This window comes from Dreissena polymorpha, chromosome 9 (genome assembly GCF_020536995.1).
Source record: "Dreissena polymorpha isolate Duluth1 chromosome 9, UMN_Dpol_1.0, whole genome shotgun sequence".
In the NCBI taxonomy this organism is placed as follows: Eukaryota; Metazoa; Mollusca; class Bivalvia; order Myida; family Dreissenidae; genus Dreissena; species Dreissena polymorpha.
The window spans coordinates 44,114,720-44,132,080 of NC_068363.1; the positions used below are offsets into that span (position 1 = coordinate 44,114,720).

The 17,361-nt window shown below is 38.3% G+C and overlaps 1 protein-coding gene across 50 annotated transcripts in view; it reads right to left on the reverse strand.

Annotated features, from left to right (window-relative positions):
• Nucleotides 1-8,829: 8,829 nt before the first annotated feature.
• The window catches only part of LOC127846528 (uncharacterized), a 43,103-nt gene continuing 34,571 nt past the window's right edge, over nucleotides 8,830-17,361 (reverse strand). For 2 of the 50 annotated variants that reach the window (XM_052377829.1, XM_052377858.1), the window contains exons 6-8: nucleotides 16,346-16,912; nucleotides 11,402-11,621; nucleotides 8,830-9,484 (exon numbers count right to left, since the gene is read on the reverse strand). In XM_052377829.1, the coding sequence (XP_052233789.1) occupies nucleotides 11,525-11,621; nucleotides 16,346-16,912 (664 nt within the window). In that variant the 3' untranslated portion in view covers nucleotides 8,830-9,484; nucleotides 11,402-11,524. The other 48 variants (XM_052377878.1, XM_052377880.1, XM_052377882.1 and 45 more) reach the window with 48 other exon arrangements.

A 17,361-nucleotide genomic window follows, 5' to 3' on the forward strand; every position in this document is an offset into this window, starting at 1 on the left:
ATGAACATAATTATTTCAAGAAAAGTCAATATATGATACTGCACGGTAAACTCAAACTTGGTATCCAAGAGAAGGTGTTGAAATTAATGAAGTGCAATGTTCTTAAGTATCGTATATGCTGCTTTTTAATAACTAATGATTCATTGTTCCATTTGTGAATCGTGACTCATGACTTGTGGATATGATTGTCAATTGCTCAACAATCCATATATGTTTCTGACCATTTTAAAATTTTCTTAATATAAGTTATGAATTGATCTTAGAAGTCAAATGTATTCAGTGCTCGAGATAACATGCGTAAAGGCGTAAAAACGAATTAAATTATTTAAATAACGATTTAGATTTAAAATCTTTGCGTAAAGCTACGCATTGAAAAATTAAAACACGAAATCGAAATTTTCGAACGTGCGTGAATCTTCCAGTAGCAAATTATGTATCGTAAACATTTCATCCCGGTTCTGGCTCGTCTTGGCGCTCAATTAAAACTACAACTTTAAATCAACGTCACTCAAGCGTTTGCTGTGTGGAAGCATTCTATACATAGATGGTGACGTCACTACGTTATTGTCAGTAAGACCGGTGTGACACAATGGTGTGGAAGAGCCACAGGCCAAACGGTCTCAATTCTGTTCTCCTAGATTTGCAGGCGAGTCATTACTGTTTATTGTACCTTTTTAATTACACTTATCGTAATTTTCGTACACAAGTAATATAATGTATACCTTATCAAAATGCTATTAAAATTTAATGTTAAATAAAGTTTTTGATATGACTTTAACGGCGACCAAAAGGCCATTATGACCTATATAAAGCCGAAGTGTGAGTGACCGTTTTACAGAATTTTTTTAAATGGCCGACTGAAGCGGTGTATTGAAGCGTGGAAGGCAAAAAAGCCATTTCAGTGTCAAAAGTCCTCGCTGCATGCAATTTTTCAATTGACATGACGCCTTATCTATGATCGCTCCGCCCACTAGAATTGATCCACCAATCAGCGATCGATTAATCGGGCGCACTGGTTAGCAACGACTTGTCCGCCATTTTCTAGACAAGCTACATGTTTAGGTTCACTTTTATTCCAACGAGTTTCTTTTGTTTTCCTCTTTAAAAAAACGATTAAAAATGGTTAAACGGTGTCAATGGGGATTATGTAACACGGACAATCGATATCCTGACAGATTAGTTGGTGACATTGAATTTATTTCGAGAAATTCACGGTATGGGGATCCTCTCCCTTTCGTTGACTTCTGAAAATACGGGATTTGACGTCTCATCGTTATTTCCCCTAAAAGTTCGGACAAGAATTACCGAGATCCCCTTTATAGAACATTAATTTATTTCACAAACTTGAAATGTCATATAAGCAATAACTAAGCATTTATAAGGATGTATTATGTCACGCGTGCATGTAAAATAATTGAGAATTTTGGCAATTCGTGTAACTTTACGAAATCCCCGTTAAAAATCGCTTTTCTGTGTGTGTCAGAAACAAGTGAAAACCATTTTGTTATTATTTTAATAAAGACGTATCGATAAATGCTATTGTAAAAGAGTTATTATTACTGATATTAGTTAACCAATAAATGCGGTAACTTCGGGGAAGTCGGTACCTGCGCGAGCGTCTGATATTGGTAGCCTTATTAATTTATAATAGCCTGACAGTATTCCATTTCGTACAACGCTAATTTTATATCAGACAATGTCCAAACTTACTGTGTTGTTTTTGCGCTTTAATTTATAGTGATTGATAAATGTCCCATAAGCAATGTTTAATATGATTAATATCACTTTTATACGCAATAAAATGTGGGATTGAGGTACCCACCCAGCGTCAGAACGCGCGTAAAACTTCACCGAATTCCCAGTTATAAAGCGCTATTTAAGTGTAATATGGTGTTAAACAAGTCCATAAAAACATCCGGAATATCGCGTAAATCTTTATGCAGTCTATAGGCAAAGAAGCCATTTTGGTGTTAGCTTGTCTAGGTTTTCTTTCCGCTGAGCCACGTGATTAAGTGGGCGGAGCGATCACTGATAAGGCGTATTTAAATACCCAAAGCATGGTTTCGTCAATAATTGGTGAACTTACAAGCTCTTGCGTAAATGACTGCGAATCTAAAGCACTCAAAATTATTTGGTAATATATTGTTAAATTAAGAATGAATTTTATAAATAGGGAGTAAAATAAGAATTAATTTTTAAAATAGGGAGTAAATAAGAATATCACCACATTTTTATCTGGAGCTCTGAATGTATTACTTAATTAAATACATTTATAAATATAAAGAAATAATCTTTAGATTATCATAATATTCTTAGGCCTGTTTGTCTTAGGGATGTGTGGGTTGATGAGAAATTTCTCCTTTTATCACAATTATCTCTACCCTACCTGATCATTTCCTTCATATTCCATTTTAATTTAATTGACGTCTGCAACCTCTTTCAAATTGGGAAAGTCCAAAATGTGTCGTTTGGTAAAGGGTTAAGGCATTTTGATTCCTATGGGTCTTGTGAATCTGTTTCAAATCAAATGCGTATATTTGATCTTCAGCATCTAAAAATATGTGAAATAGAAAGAACGACAATATCTTTTGGAGAGATAAATGTACCTACGTTATAAGCAAAGGATCTGTGCAACAATTCCGGGGCTTTTTAAGTCTGTTTTGTTAACATGGTAGTAACTTTTTCCTTATATAAAAATTCTCACCCTTCCAACTTTAAACCCCAAGTGGGACGAGGGATAGAAAGAGAAAGTCACATGCTTAAGTACATTTCATCCCATGCGCATTGCACGTTTTTTTTGCAAAGAAAAAATAGTGGAGCAATACAGGGCCATCATGGCCCTCTTGTTGAATTGTTTGTCAGTCCATCCATCTCACTGTCAGTCTGTTTGTTACAAACTTTTAAGGGATATATCTCAGATACTATATTAAGATTTCATCATGAAACTTCTGAGTTGTATAGATATTTGTTAGGAGAAGTACTTTCTTTTATAATAGTAATTGCACTTTGTTGTTGTTGTATGGTGTTACTTTTCAGAGCTTCATCTCATGAAAAACACGATTTCAACATGAAACTTTGTGGGTGTAAAGATATGAGAAGAACCATGCATAAAATCCATATAAACTTTATTTTCTTAAATAAATGTTATTGCCTTTTCGTGTATTTGAATGATGTCACTACAAAATAGTGAGGAAAGGCAACACCTTTCAAACAATCTTTTCTTCTAGTTCTGCACCCATCAATATACACACTTTATTTTGGCAGGGATATCAATTCTACAAATTTGCTTGTTGATAGTAAAATTGTGTAAAAGTACTTCAACAAATGTCTTCAGCAGAAGTCCTGTGCTGATTGGCAAAGGTAAAGGTCACACTAAAGGTCAAAGTTGAAACATGTTCATGTTGCAGCTTGCTTAACAAGAGGGCCTGAAAGGCCCAAAGTCGCTGACCTGAGATAAGATATTATTGGGACAAATCTTCTTACCAAGTTTCATGAAGATCGTAAAATAAATGTAGCCTCTAGAGTGTTAACAATTAAGGTTTAACTATAGCCATATAAGGAAAATTGCCCCGCCCCCTGGCAGCCATGTTTTTCAACCAACCAGCATCATTTTTTAACTCATCCAAGATAGTATCGGGACAAATCTTCTGACCAAGTTTCATGAAGATCGGAAAATAAATGTGGCCTCTAGAGTGTTAACAAGGTTTTACTATAGCCATACAAGGAAAAATGCCCCGCCCCATGGTGGCCATGTTTTTCAACCAACCGGCATCATTTTTGAATTCGTCCAAGATATTATCGGGATAAATCTTCTGACCAAGTTTCATGAAGATTGGAAAATAAATGCGGCCTCTAGAGTGTTAACAAGATTCTACTATAGCCATATAAGGAAAAATGCCCCGCCCCTTGGCAGCCATGTTTTTCAAGCAAAGGTTATGATTTTCAAACTCATCCAAGATATCATGGGGACAAATCTTCTGACCAAGTTTCATGAAGATGGGAAAATAAATGAGGCCTCTAAAGTGTTAACAAGGTTTTACTATAGCTATATAAGGAAAAATGTCCTGCCCCCTAGCCGCCATGTTTTTCAACCAACCGGCATCATTTTCGTACTCGTCCAAGATATTATTGGAATTAATCTTCTTACAAAGATTTATGAAGATCAAACAATAAATGTGGCCTCTAGTGTTAACAAGATTTTACTATAGCCATATAAGGAAAAATGCCCCGCCCCTTGGCAGCCATGTTTTTAAAGCAAACGTAACCATTTTCAAACACATCCAAGATATCTTTGAGACCAATCTTCTGACCAAGTTTCATGAAGATCGGAAAATAAATGTGACCTCTAGAGTGTTAACAAGGTTTTACTATAGCCATATAAGGAAAAATGCCCCGCCCCTGGTGGCCATGTTTTTCAACCAACCGGCATCATTTTCAAACTCGTCCAAGATATTATTGGAATGAATCTTCTGACCAAGTTTTATGAAGATCAAACAATAAATGTGGCCTCTAGAGTGTTCACAAGATTTTACTATAGCCATATAAGGAAAAATGTCCCGCCCCTTGGCAGCCATGTTTTTCAAGCAAACGTAACCATTTTCGAACTTATCCAAGATATCATTGAGACCAATCTTCTAACCAAATTTCATGAAGATCAGAAAATAAATGTGGCCTCTGGAGTGTTCACAGGGCAAATGTTGACGACGCACAACACACAACGGACTAAAGGCGATCACAAAAAATGGCAGCAGTGATTGATGTAATCTCGGCAAGTTTGAATAGACATTTAGCTCGTATAGTTATACATATTTAAAGCTTAATTTAATAACAATATTTGGAAAATAAGACAGGTGTGTGGAGAATAAAACTGTGATGTGTGAAGAATTAAGCTAAGGTAAGTGAAGCAAAAGAATAAGGCGTGTTGAAAAAAGGCTGAGGTGTGTGCAGAATAAGACTGATGAGTGAAGAATAAGACTGTGATGTGTGAAGAATAAGACTGTGATGTATGTGAAGAATAAAGCTAACATGTGTGAAGAATAAAACTAAGATATGTGAAGAATAACACTGAGGTGTGTAAGGAAACAATGTGATGTGTTATGAACACGACTTTGGTGTGTGGCGAATAAGACTGTGATGTGTGAATAATAAAGCTATGGTGTGTGAATAATAAGACTGTTGTGTGAAGAATAAAGCTGATTTGTTTGAAGAATAAGGCTGTGGTGTCTGTATAATAAGACTGTGATATAAGTGAGTAATAAGAATGTGTTGTTTGAAGAAATAGGCCATGAGGTGTGCAAAATAAGGCTGTGATGAGTGAACGATAGGACTGTGATATGTGTTAATAATAAGGCCGTATTGTGGAGAATAAGACTGAGGTGTATGAAGAATAAGGCTGTGGATTGTAAAGAAAAAGGATGTATTTTGTGGAGACTAAGAGTGTGATATGTGTGAAGAATAAGTCTGTGGTGTGTGGAGAATAATATTATGATGTGTAATGAATCAAGCTGAGGTGTGTGAAGAATCAGGATGTGGGGTGTGAATAATGAGGATGGTATGTGTGGAGAGTAAGGCTGTGGTGTGAGAAGGATAAAGTTTTATTGTGTGAAGATTTAAATTGTGATGTGTGAAGAATAAGGCTGTGGTGTATGAAAAGTTGAGGCGTGTGAAGATAAAAAACTGATGTCCGTGTGCATATGTAGCATCCATGAGCGTCGTCATATGCACCGTTGTTAGGCCGTTACGGTGTTATGATTTTTTAGGGAGTTATTGTCATTCGATAATTGTATGTCATTTTCTAATGGATATTTTCGTTCCGCGCGAGATCTCAGGAACGATATGAATTTGATGAAGATTAATGTGCACTTTCCTTTAAGAGTTGACCTGTGCATATTGTCAGGTCGTTCCACAAAGTACTTTTTTTCAGGGAGCTATTACCCTTTGAATAATAAATCCTTTTCGCGTTTGATCTCGGGCACTTATATGGTTCGAATTACAGCTGTATATGGAACTAAATATGTAGCATCACTATATGATTACATTTGCAGTTTGTTCCGCTCCATCAATTTTTCACGGAGTTATTCCCCTTTGATAAAATTAAGAACCGAATTTATGTAACTTTATATGTTACATACCTACTCGCATTTCTTATCTCGTTCCGCTTCAGTGACTTTTCAAAGAGTTATTGTCCATCGAGTAATAATTTGTTTCCACACACTCATGGTCCAAATTTCGTAACATTCAGAATTCATATAGGCTGGAAATGCCCACAGTGTCAAGTCGTTCCGCGCAATATTGTTTCGGGAGTTATTGTTCTTTATTAAAAATAAAATAATCTTAAGAATTTCTGTTGTTGTTTTCGCGAGAGATCTCATGAACTTTTTATCCAACTCTGATGGCAATTTATTTGCGAACTCTCATTGGGTGGACGCATTATTCCGCTCCAATGTCAAGTCGAGGTGATTGTTCTGTCTTTTAATTTCGAAAAGTTTCTTGTTCCCATGCTACCCATTGACCAATACAAAGCGCAAGGTCGGAGAGCATCCATCCATTTCACTGATATTCGCGTGCACTATGTGCGATTAAATGGATTTCATTAATACGTTAAAAGGGGTGAATTTTAACACATTAAAGCTTCTTCTATATCGTTCCGAAACTTCTCAGCAATTTTATAAAAAGAATAAAATCCGTACATAAGTACCATTAGTGCTATTATGAAAGTAGTTTTACTTTAATACGCAGACAAAAATCTCGGTGACATAAGAATAACTCAGGTTTATGGTTGCCTCTTGATACAGGTTCATACAATTAGTCCAATCAGAGACGTAGATATTTTTCTGGTCCAATTTGACCGCGACATTGCTCCATTAATGACATTCTTAATATCCCGTAAGACCAGAATGAGATCTTACTGCGGCTGAAACAGTCATGACGTTTTTAGAAAGGCCGGGCAGAATAACAAAATTGTTTTTAATTCTTCAACTTTCCGTCACGTTGTTCTTGTCCGTGTTTCGCGCATATGAACGGCGTCGTTCCGCGATTGTCTCACGTCATCCTCGTTTTAAATTCTATTTAAATATGTTCGAAATAGAAAATTGGTTGGTCTTAGAACGTGTTTGGATGGCAGTATTAATTAAGAAGAATGTCATTCAATCATGTAAGAAACACCGAAGAAAATCAATGAACGTAAACGTTGTCTAGGCAAAATATATTTCGCTGGGTGGGGTAAAGAACAGCGTCCGGTCATATCAGCTGCCTTGGCTGAACTTTTTCCTATCGCTACCCTACTACTGCGATGTTTGAGGAAAAACGCCGCGTGTAGAAATAACAAGTATTGAAACAATGTGCAAACTCGAGTACAAAATCGGATGTGATAAATATGGGCGGGGTTAAATCATGTTTAACTATGCTTCTTAACTTGCGTATACATACCTTTTTGAATTAAATAACCTAACGCAATTCATACCAAAGATCTATTATAGATCTTTGTTCATAGAAAAACAAATTAAGAGAGACACTTCCGATAAACCCGTTTTACTGGTACAAAGAGTTAATTCATGATGAGCTCCCTTAACGCATGCATTTTGTGTGTATCGGTTAGTCACGCATAACAGTTTTAAGTGAATCTAACTGGCCCACTTTCTCCAGACGAAGACGAACAGGCACATCGTCAATCAAAACAAATGTGAGTTGCAAACTTGAATGGCTCAGCCGACTCACCGTTGGGAAGCGACGTCTGCTACAAAAAATTACGTTGTATCACAAGAAAGCACAACTCGATAGGTCTTGTGTCTTCAAACTCACCTCAACTTCTTTAATATTTGCTGGCAACAGTTTGATTCCGGATGATGCATGTTTTTCAGATAGGCTTATTTATTTATTTTTTTTAAATCACAGGATCTACAATCGTTGAAAGTTTGTTATGTATGCTTATCTAGGACACATGAGCTTTCAAATTGTATTCTTTGAAATCACAAGGATGTGACGAGTAAAATTCGGTCTATGTAACATTGTATAATTGTTCATTGTATAATTGATGTTCTCTACAAAGTTTATTTACATCATGCCCATTGGGTGAAAATGGCTTGACCTTTCACTTGAATCCCTGAATATTGCACGCAAAACTCGTCTCATCGTGGCAAGTTATGTGAAAATCGGTCCATGCTTTTGAAATTAACTACATTTTACCGCTGACGTTACCGTACCGTGACCTGTTTCTTGTGGGTGAAATTCTCTCTGATAAAATAACGCCAAATTACCGGTTTAAAAAAATACATCCATGCTAGATAAATAAATGAGGGCAACGGTGTCAAGTACACATGTTCTAACTTTGACCTTGACCTTGGACCATGTTCCTGTGCGCAACACTCCTTCTCATCATGTTGATCACTTCTGACGAACTATTGGAAAAACGCTTTAATGCTTAAAAAATTTATGCTTTTGACAAAGTATCAAGTAAACATTTCCAGGTTTTGACCTTTGACCTTAAATTGTTATAATTACCTTGGAACCGGGCTCTTGCCATATCATCACAGTGATCAGATACTTTAAGTTATGTTAATTTATATGAAAACCTGTTCATTTCCTTTATCCGACCTTTAACATTGAATTGTGACCTTGGACGGTTCCTGCAAGCTGCACCCTGTCTCACCATGCTGAAAACTAATTGCACTATATTTACAAATCCACCAATGCTTGACAAATCATAATAATGCTCAACACAAATCATGCTGCCCGCGCTTGCCTGACTCCAGGTGTTCACTAAGAACGACCCTATTTCAATTAGGCGTATGTATACACATGTAATTTTCTGTATTTAAGGACTAACTCAGGTGGCTTTGAAAACATTTTTATTTTTCCATCTGTAAACATCTTGTTCATTTTATTATACCAAGTTTTCAAGAGTGTGTCTCTCTGGAATAGAATTGCTTTACATTCCAGATCATTAAAACACAATAATCAATTTCATATACACAAATTACTCTCGATTGTTAATTGTCAATAGGAATTTTTTCTACAATTGTTTGACTTTCAACTTTCTTGTGGCTAATCACCCTCACTTTGGCGATCAATCAATGATATCTTGCCAGGATGCTGCTGCCAATTCCCCTAGCTTTATCCCCTGGAGCTTTATTCCGTCTTTGTGAAGTCCGCTTTTGAAACCAGCATTTATTTACCAGCAGCAGTAATTTCAGCCAGCTTATTTCATCTTTGAGGAGTCTGCTTTTGAAACCATTTATTTATCAGCTGCAGTAAATTCCCCCACCTCCAGCTTATTCCAACTTTATGGAGTCTGCTTTTGAAAACAATTTATTTATCAGCTGCAGTAAATCCCCCCTCCTCCAGCTTATTCCAACTTTATGGAGTCCAGTTTTGAAACCATTTACGTATCAGCTGCAGCAGATCCCTCCTAGCTTATTTCGTCTTTGTGGCTTCCCCTTTTGAAACTTTTTCCTCCAGCTTTATTTCCTCTTCGACCATTGCGGGCCTGTGTGACAAGAAATGCCGGGTACAAGACATTTAAGGAATGGAGATCATGGCAATTTAGTCAGTGTATTTTGGAGATGGTATAAAAATGGGGACTTGTTTACATATTTATATATTTTAAAAAATGTCACAAGACATGCCTGCTAGCAAAGGCTCAATCTTTGGAATATTCTTAAATAGTTATATCAAGAAAAAAAACTGCCAGACGCGAGTTGTTTTGGAGCAATACCACTGGGCCTTTCAGATTTTTTATTTATAATATATCAAAATGTTTTTAACATGATCAGTACTACCTTCTTTACAAAATTACTAATTATAAGTGTTCTTAATTTAAATTATTATCCAAAGACACCTAATCTCCCACAAAAACCCACACACAGGCAGGCATTATCATGGGGCTTTAAAACTAAGCTAAATGTGAATAACCGTTTTAGCCCTTTCGCCCATCAGAAACGAAGTGAAAATGGCTGTTGCAATCAGCATAAAACCAGATCAGTTTATAAGTAACTTGCACTCTGTTCAGGTATTTTGCTGTTTGCTGCCCATAAGTATCTTAAGGGTTGGACATGAAGCTTTTAAAATTTGAATCTTGTAAGAATAGTCTTAAATTAAATTTAACTTTCTGGGAGACTACAAAGCATCAAAATACGTATCCAAGTGGTAAAGGGTTAACATTAACATATTTTTTGTGATAGGGCTTTTTTTCTTTTAAGATTTCTCTGAGACATACCCCCCCCCCCCAAAAGGGCTTTGATCTAGTGAACCCAATTTCAATAGGGGTCATCTACTGTCCAAAGCCAATGCACATGGTAAGTATCAAGCCAATTGGTCAATTCGTTGATGAGTAAATGATTGGAAACGATTTTCACAATTATTGTAACAGTGACCTTGACCTGTGACCTAATGACCCACTTTCAAAAGTGGTCATCTACTGTCCAGGGCTAATGCACATGTTAAGTTTAAAGCCATTCAGTCCATTCATTTACGAGTTATTGATCGGAAAGGATTTTCACACTTATTGTGACAGTAACCTTGACCTTTGACTTAGTGACCCCATTTTCAAAAGGGGCCATCTTCTGTCCAAGGTCTATGCAAACTGGTTTAATGAAAACTGCTGGAATCATTCACAATAATGCTATTTACTTTGTCATTTAAAAAAATAAATTTAGCTTGTTTATTTTTCAACAGCAGTGGAATTTTAAGGTTAATATAGGGGAACAATAAATAACTTCTGAGGAAAGGAATGTGAAAGAAATTCAGCGCCAAATTAACCTTAAAAATCACTGGCTAAAATTACGGTACTTAAACCACACTAATTTTCGATGTACTACACAGACACTGCTTTGTTGATGTTTTTTTGTTGTTGCAATTATTTAAGGCAAAACCATATAAAACATAGACAAATATATATATATATATATATATATATATATATATATATATATATATATATATATATGTGAACTTTTTGATTGCTATTATGTTTCCTAAATGTAAATTATTTTATATACCTTATTCATTTTGGAGATGTTTCACTCAAACTTTTACCATATCATTACATAGATGTAGACAGAGACAAATGGGTGGAAGGTATATGTCAAACGATTTGATGAATAGTGCAGATAATAAAATAATAATACAAAACAACAAATGAGTCACACTACAGAAAAATAGCCTCATGCATGAGCTTTAAGTGTTGTCCCACATAAGCCCATGCAATTCACATAATCTTATCAGGGACAACAATTTCACCTAAACTGGATTTTGGTAAAATTAAAAAATACCATAAAAGTGGAAAGTGTTGTCACTGTGCATAGTGAACGGGCTTATATGGGGAGATACTTTCTTTATACACATGCTTTTTAAGCCCAGTTTTCCCAATGCAGCTTTAGTGATACTTAATATCAAATGTTTTTACCTTCTCCCTTCTAAACCCATGTGTAACTTGCCTGGCCCTGCCAACCTGATGCAGCAACACGGTGGAGGAGCAGGGCTGGCTCCTGGAGACAGGCAGGGTCAAGAGGTCAGGGACACAGGTCCCTTAATCCCTCGACCCCATGAGACCCACATATGGACTGGCATCGTCATCGTCCGGTTCCCCGCGCCACAGTGGTGGTGTGCCTTCCTCAGATTGAGGCCTAAAGTTTGTAAACATGTGTGATATTAAATGGATTTAGCTGCAATAGCTCTGCCAAAATAGCCCTGGCAGTCTAGCATATATTTGTTTTGCCTACAATTGGCCTGTATTTAACATTACATATTTTAGTTATGTCATAAACAAGACCCCAAATCAAAAAGAGTTTATCACAGTAGTGACAAATTCACCAAATTTACATGATGTTATAATGTAGCAGGTTGGAACACTAACACATGTCACCTGTTAGGCGTGGCAATTGTTAACCCCATGGGAATAATGATTGATGTAACATACAAAAGATTAAAAATCTGAGCCTTGGTGTTTTAGATATTACAGTTATTTTGCTCTGTCAGTGTAAATCAACCAATTGACCCCGGGGAGTGGCCAAGGTCATGATTTGAAAAAAACTTTGTAGAGGAACATGATATGATGTAACATACCAACATTACGCCCTTCGATTTAAGAGATAAAAGTAGTTCAATAAGTCAATCTAAAAAGGTCTATATTTACGATGTAATCACAGTAAACCAATATAGAAAACCAGTGACCAATTTTCTATAAGACCACTACATTTATATATTGTTATACAGATGTAATACATTTAGAACTAGGGATTTCAGAGATTATTATTAAAGTTATTTTGATAAATTTGTCTTTACAAATCATTTCACCCCTTGGGTCAAGCAAACTTTGACCCATCAGCCATAATTTAAAAAATAATGTCCCAAACCACAAAACGATGTTGCAATCCAAATATTCAGCTTTATGCCTACAGTGGTTTCAAAGGAAATATTGCAATGCCAAGGGCACAATTTGAACAAGCTTTGTAGAGGACTAGTAGTCTACTACATAATGTTGCATACAAAATATGACACTTCCAGACATTGTGGATTTAGAAAAGCACTTTTTAAATTTACTGTGCTTAAAAAGTGTATGTTGAACAAGGCACAACATTTTTGTGTAGATGTGTGAACACCTCCCAACAAGTTTGTGTCTACAGACTGACAGATGGTTGCATGGAGGGACAGACAGATGGATGGACAGACAGATGGATGCATGAAGGGACAGACAGACAGATGGATGGACAGACAGATGGATGCATTGAGGGACAGATAGATGATTGGACAGACAGATGGATGGACAGACAGATGGATGCATGAAGGGACAGACAGACAGATGGATGGACAGACAGATGGTTGCATGGAGGGACAGACAGACAGATGAATGCATGGGGGGACAGACAGACAGATAGAGGGACAGATGGACAGACAGACATATATAAGGAAGGTCACACAGAGAGACAGACAAACAAATATAGGGACGTTCAGACAGAGGGACAGACAGAAAAACATAGAGACAGACAGACAGATGTGCAGACAGACAAATATAGGAAAGGTCAAACAGAGAGACAGACAAACAAATATAGGGGCGGGTAGACAGATGGACAGACACACATATATAGGGACGGTCAGACAGAGGGACAGACAGGAAAATATAGGGACAGACAGAGATGGATGGACAGATGGTTGGACAGACAGATGGTTGGACAGACAGATGGATGGACAGACAGATGGTTGTACAGACAGATGGTTGAACAGACAGATGGTTGGACAGACAGATGGTTGCATGAAGGAACAGACAGACAGATGGTTGCATGGAGGGACAGACAGACAGATGGATGCATGGAGGGACAGACAGACAGATGGAGTGACAGACAGATGGTTGCATGGAGGGACAGACAGACAGATGGTTGCATGGAGGGACAGACAGATGGGCAAATTTAAGTCTTTAATTTCACTTAAGTTGTCAATACATACATATTTGTTGGTGATTCTGGCTGCGTCTGTGCCTCTGGCTGTGAGTTCAAGACTGCCTCAACATTGCCCACCTCTAGCTTTGTTTCAAGATCTCTCTCAATGTGGCCCACTTTTTCATGTTGCTCTGATGAGATCTCAATGTGGCCCACCTCTTCATGTTGCTCTAATGAGATCTCAATGTGGCCCACTTCTTCATGTTGCTCTGATGAGATCTCAATATGGCCCACTTCTTCATGTTGCTCTGATGAGACAGAGATGGATGGACAGATGGTTGGACAGACAGATGGTTGGACAGACAGATGGATGGACAGACAGATGGTTGTACAGACAGATGGTTGAACAGACAGATGGTTGGACAGACAGATGGTTGCATGAAGGAACAGACAGACAGATGGTTGCATGGAGGGACAGACAGACAGATGGATGCATGGAGGGACAGACAGACAGATGGAGTGACAGACAGATGGTTGCATGGAGGGACAGACAGACAGATGGTTGCATGGAGGGACAGACAGATGGGCAGACAGACAGATGGAGTGACAGATAGGCAGACAGACGAACATAGAGATGGTCAGACAGATGGACAGATATTGAGACCGACAGACAGATGGACAGATATAGAGACGGACAGACAGATGGACAGACAGACAAATATAGAAAAGGCCAGACAGAGAGACAGACAAACAAATATAGGGACAGTCAGACAGATGGACCGACAGACAAATACAGGGACAGACAGACAGATGGACAGACAGACAAATAAAGGGACAGTCAGACAGATGGACCGACAGACAAATACAGGGACAGACAGACAGATGGACAGACAGACAAATAAAGGGACATTTAGACAGATGGACAGACAGACAGTTGAACATAAAGAAAAAATATAGAAAGTGTCAGACAGATGGACAGGCAGACAAATATAAGGATGGACAGGTAGAGGGATGGACAGACTAATGGGCAGACATATAGAGGGACAGAGAGACCAATAGCCAGACAGACAAATATAGAGAAGACAAAGGGACAGTCAGACAGATGGGCAGACAGACAAACATAGGAACTGACAGACAAAGAGACAGACAAACAGATGGGAAGACAGACAGATAGAGAGACAGATGGGCACAGAGACAAATATAGGGACAGACAGATAGAGGGACGGACAAACAGATGGGCAGACAGTCGAATAGAGTAACAGACAGAAAGATAGAGAGACTGATGGACAGTCGGACAAACATAGGGACAGTCAGACAGATGGGAAGACAGACAAATATAGGGACAGACAGATGGGCAGACAGACGAAAAAGTGACAGACAGACGGATAGAGGAACAGATGGACAGAGGGATGGACAGATTTACGGACGGACAGACAATTAATCCCTCTTTACTTTGTGGCGGCATGTGTTTTTTCAAAAAATGTTCTGTAAATTCAAATGTTGGCAGTTCATTTGCAAATTTAAGTCTTTAATTTCACTTAAGTTGTCAATACATACATATTTGTTGGTGATTCTGGCTGCGTCTGTGCCTCTGGCTGTGAGTTCAAGACTGCCTCAACATTGCCCACCTCTAGCTTTGTTTCAAGATCTCTCTCAATGTGGCCCACTTTTTCATGTTGCTCTGATGAGATCTCAATGTGGCCCACCTCTTCATGTTGCTCTAATGAGATCTCAATGTGGCCCACTTCTTCATGTTGCTCTGATGAGATCTCAATATGGCCCACTTCTTCATGTTGCTCTGATGAGACAGAGATGGATGGACAGATGGTTGGACAGACAGATGGTTGGACAGACAGATGGATGGACAGACAGATGGTTGTACAGACAGATGGTTGAACAGACAGATGGTTGGACAGACAGATGGTTGCATGAAGGAACAGACAGACAGATGGTTGCATGGAGGGACAGACAGACAGATGGATGCATGGAGGGACAGACAGACAGATGGAGTGACAGACAGATGGTTGCATGGAGGGACAGACAGACAGATGGTTGCATGGAGGGACAGACAGATGGGCAGACAGACAGATGGAGTGACAGATAGGCAGACAGACGAACATAGAGATGGTCAGACAGATGGACAGATATTGAGACCGACAGACAGATGGACAGATATAGAGACGGACAGACAGATGGACAGACAGACAAATATAGAAAAGGCCAGACAGAGAGACAGACAAACAAATATAGGGACAGTCAGACAGATGGACCGACAGACAAATACAGGGACAGACAGACAGATGGACAGACAGACAAATAAAGGGACATTTAGACAGATGGACAGACAGACAGTTGAACATAAAGAAAAAATATAGAAAGTGTCAGACAGATGGACAGGCAGACAAATATAAGGATGGACAGGTAGAGGGATGGACAGACTAATGGGCAGACATATAGAGGGACAGAGAGACCAATAGCCAGACAGACAAATATAGAGAAGACAAAGGGACAGTCAGACAGATGGGCAGACAGACAAACATAGGAACTGACAGACAAAGAGACAGACAAACAGATGGGAAGACAGACAGATAGAGAGACAGATGGGCACAGAGACAAATATAGGGACAGACAGATAGAGGGACGGACAAACAGATGGGCAGACAGTCGAATAGAGTAACAGACAGAAAGATAGAGAGACTGATGGACAGTCGGACAAACATAGGGACAGTCAGACAGATGGGAAGACAGACAAATATAGGGACAGACAGATGGGCAGACAGACAAAAAAGTGACAGACAGACGGATAGAGGAACAGATGGACAGAGGGATGGACAGATTTACGGACGGACAGACAATTAATCCCTCTTTACTTTGTGGCGGCATGTGTTTTTTCAAAAAATGTTCTGTAAATTCAAATGTTGGCAGTTCATTTGCAAATTTAAGTCTTTAATTTCACTTAAGTTGTCAATACATACATATTTGTTGGTGATTCTGGCTGCGTCTGTGCCTCTGGCTGTGAGTTCAAGACTGCCTCAACATTGCCCACCTCTAGCTTTGTTTCAAGATCTCTCTCAATGTGGCCCACTTTTTCATGTTGCTCTGATGAGATCTCAATGTGGCCCACCTCTTCATGTTGCTCTAATGAGATCTCAATGTGGCCCACTTCTTCATGTTGCTCTGATGAGATCTCAATATGGCCCACTTCTTCATGTTGCTCTGATGAGATCTCAATGGGGCCCACCTCTTCATGTTGCTCTGATGAGATCTCAATGTGGCCCACTTCTTCATGTTGCTCTGATGAGATCTCAATGTGGCCCACTTCTTCATGTTGCTCTGATGAGATCTCAATGTGGCCCACTTCTTCATGTTGCTCTGATGAGATCTCAATGTGGCCCACTTCTTTATGTTGCTCTAATGAGATCTCAATGTGGCCCACTTCTTCATGTTGCTCTGATGAGATCTCGAACTCACCAGCCAGGCCATACTTACCAGAGTCGTGTTTGTCCACCAAAAATGCCTCAAGCTCGGATAGGCTTTGGAACCTGCAATAAAAGGACATTACATAACATTGAGATTACTTTGAGGATAAAATAACAAGAGAGCACTAGAATAAAATAACAGCGAGGACTCTGATGTATTACTAAACTATGAAGCAGTAACCTGTTATTTTATATACCACTCACCACATATTTAAAAGAAGTAATTAAAATATACAGGCTACACCTCTGTATTTTAAGCAAAAAGAATCTGTTGTTTAATTTGTTGACCACTATTTCATGCTGTCATGGTACTTGTAAAATAATGTGTCTGCTGTTTCTGTTGCTTTTTGTGTCTAAAATATCCATGGAATCAGAATATTGCTTTATTTCTGTCTAAAGTACAATATTGCGTTTTTCTGGAAAAGTCCTTTGGTTTGACCCCATCTTAGCAAATTTCAAACATAACACAAGTTTAATTTTTGCATACACAATGCAAAAGATTTATTCCTGAA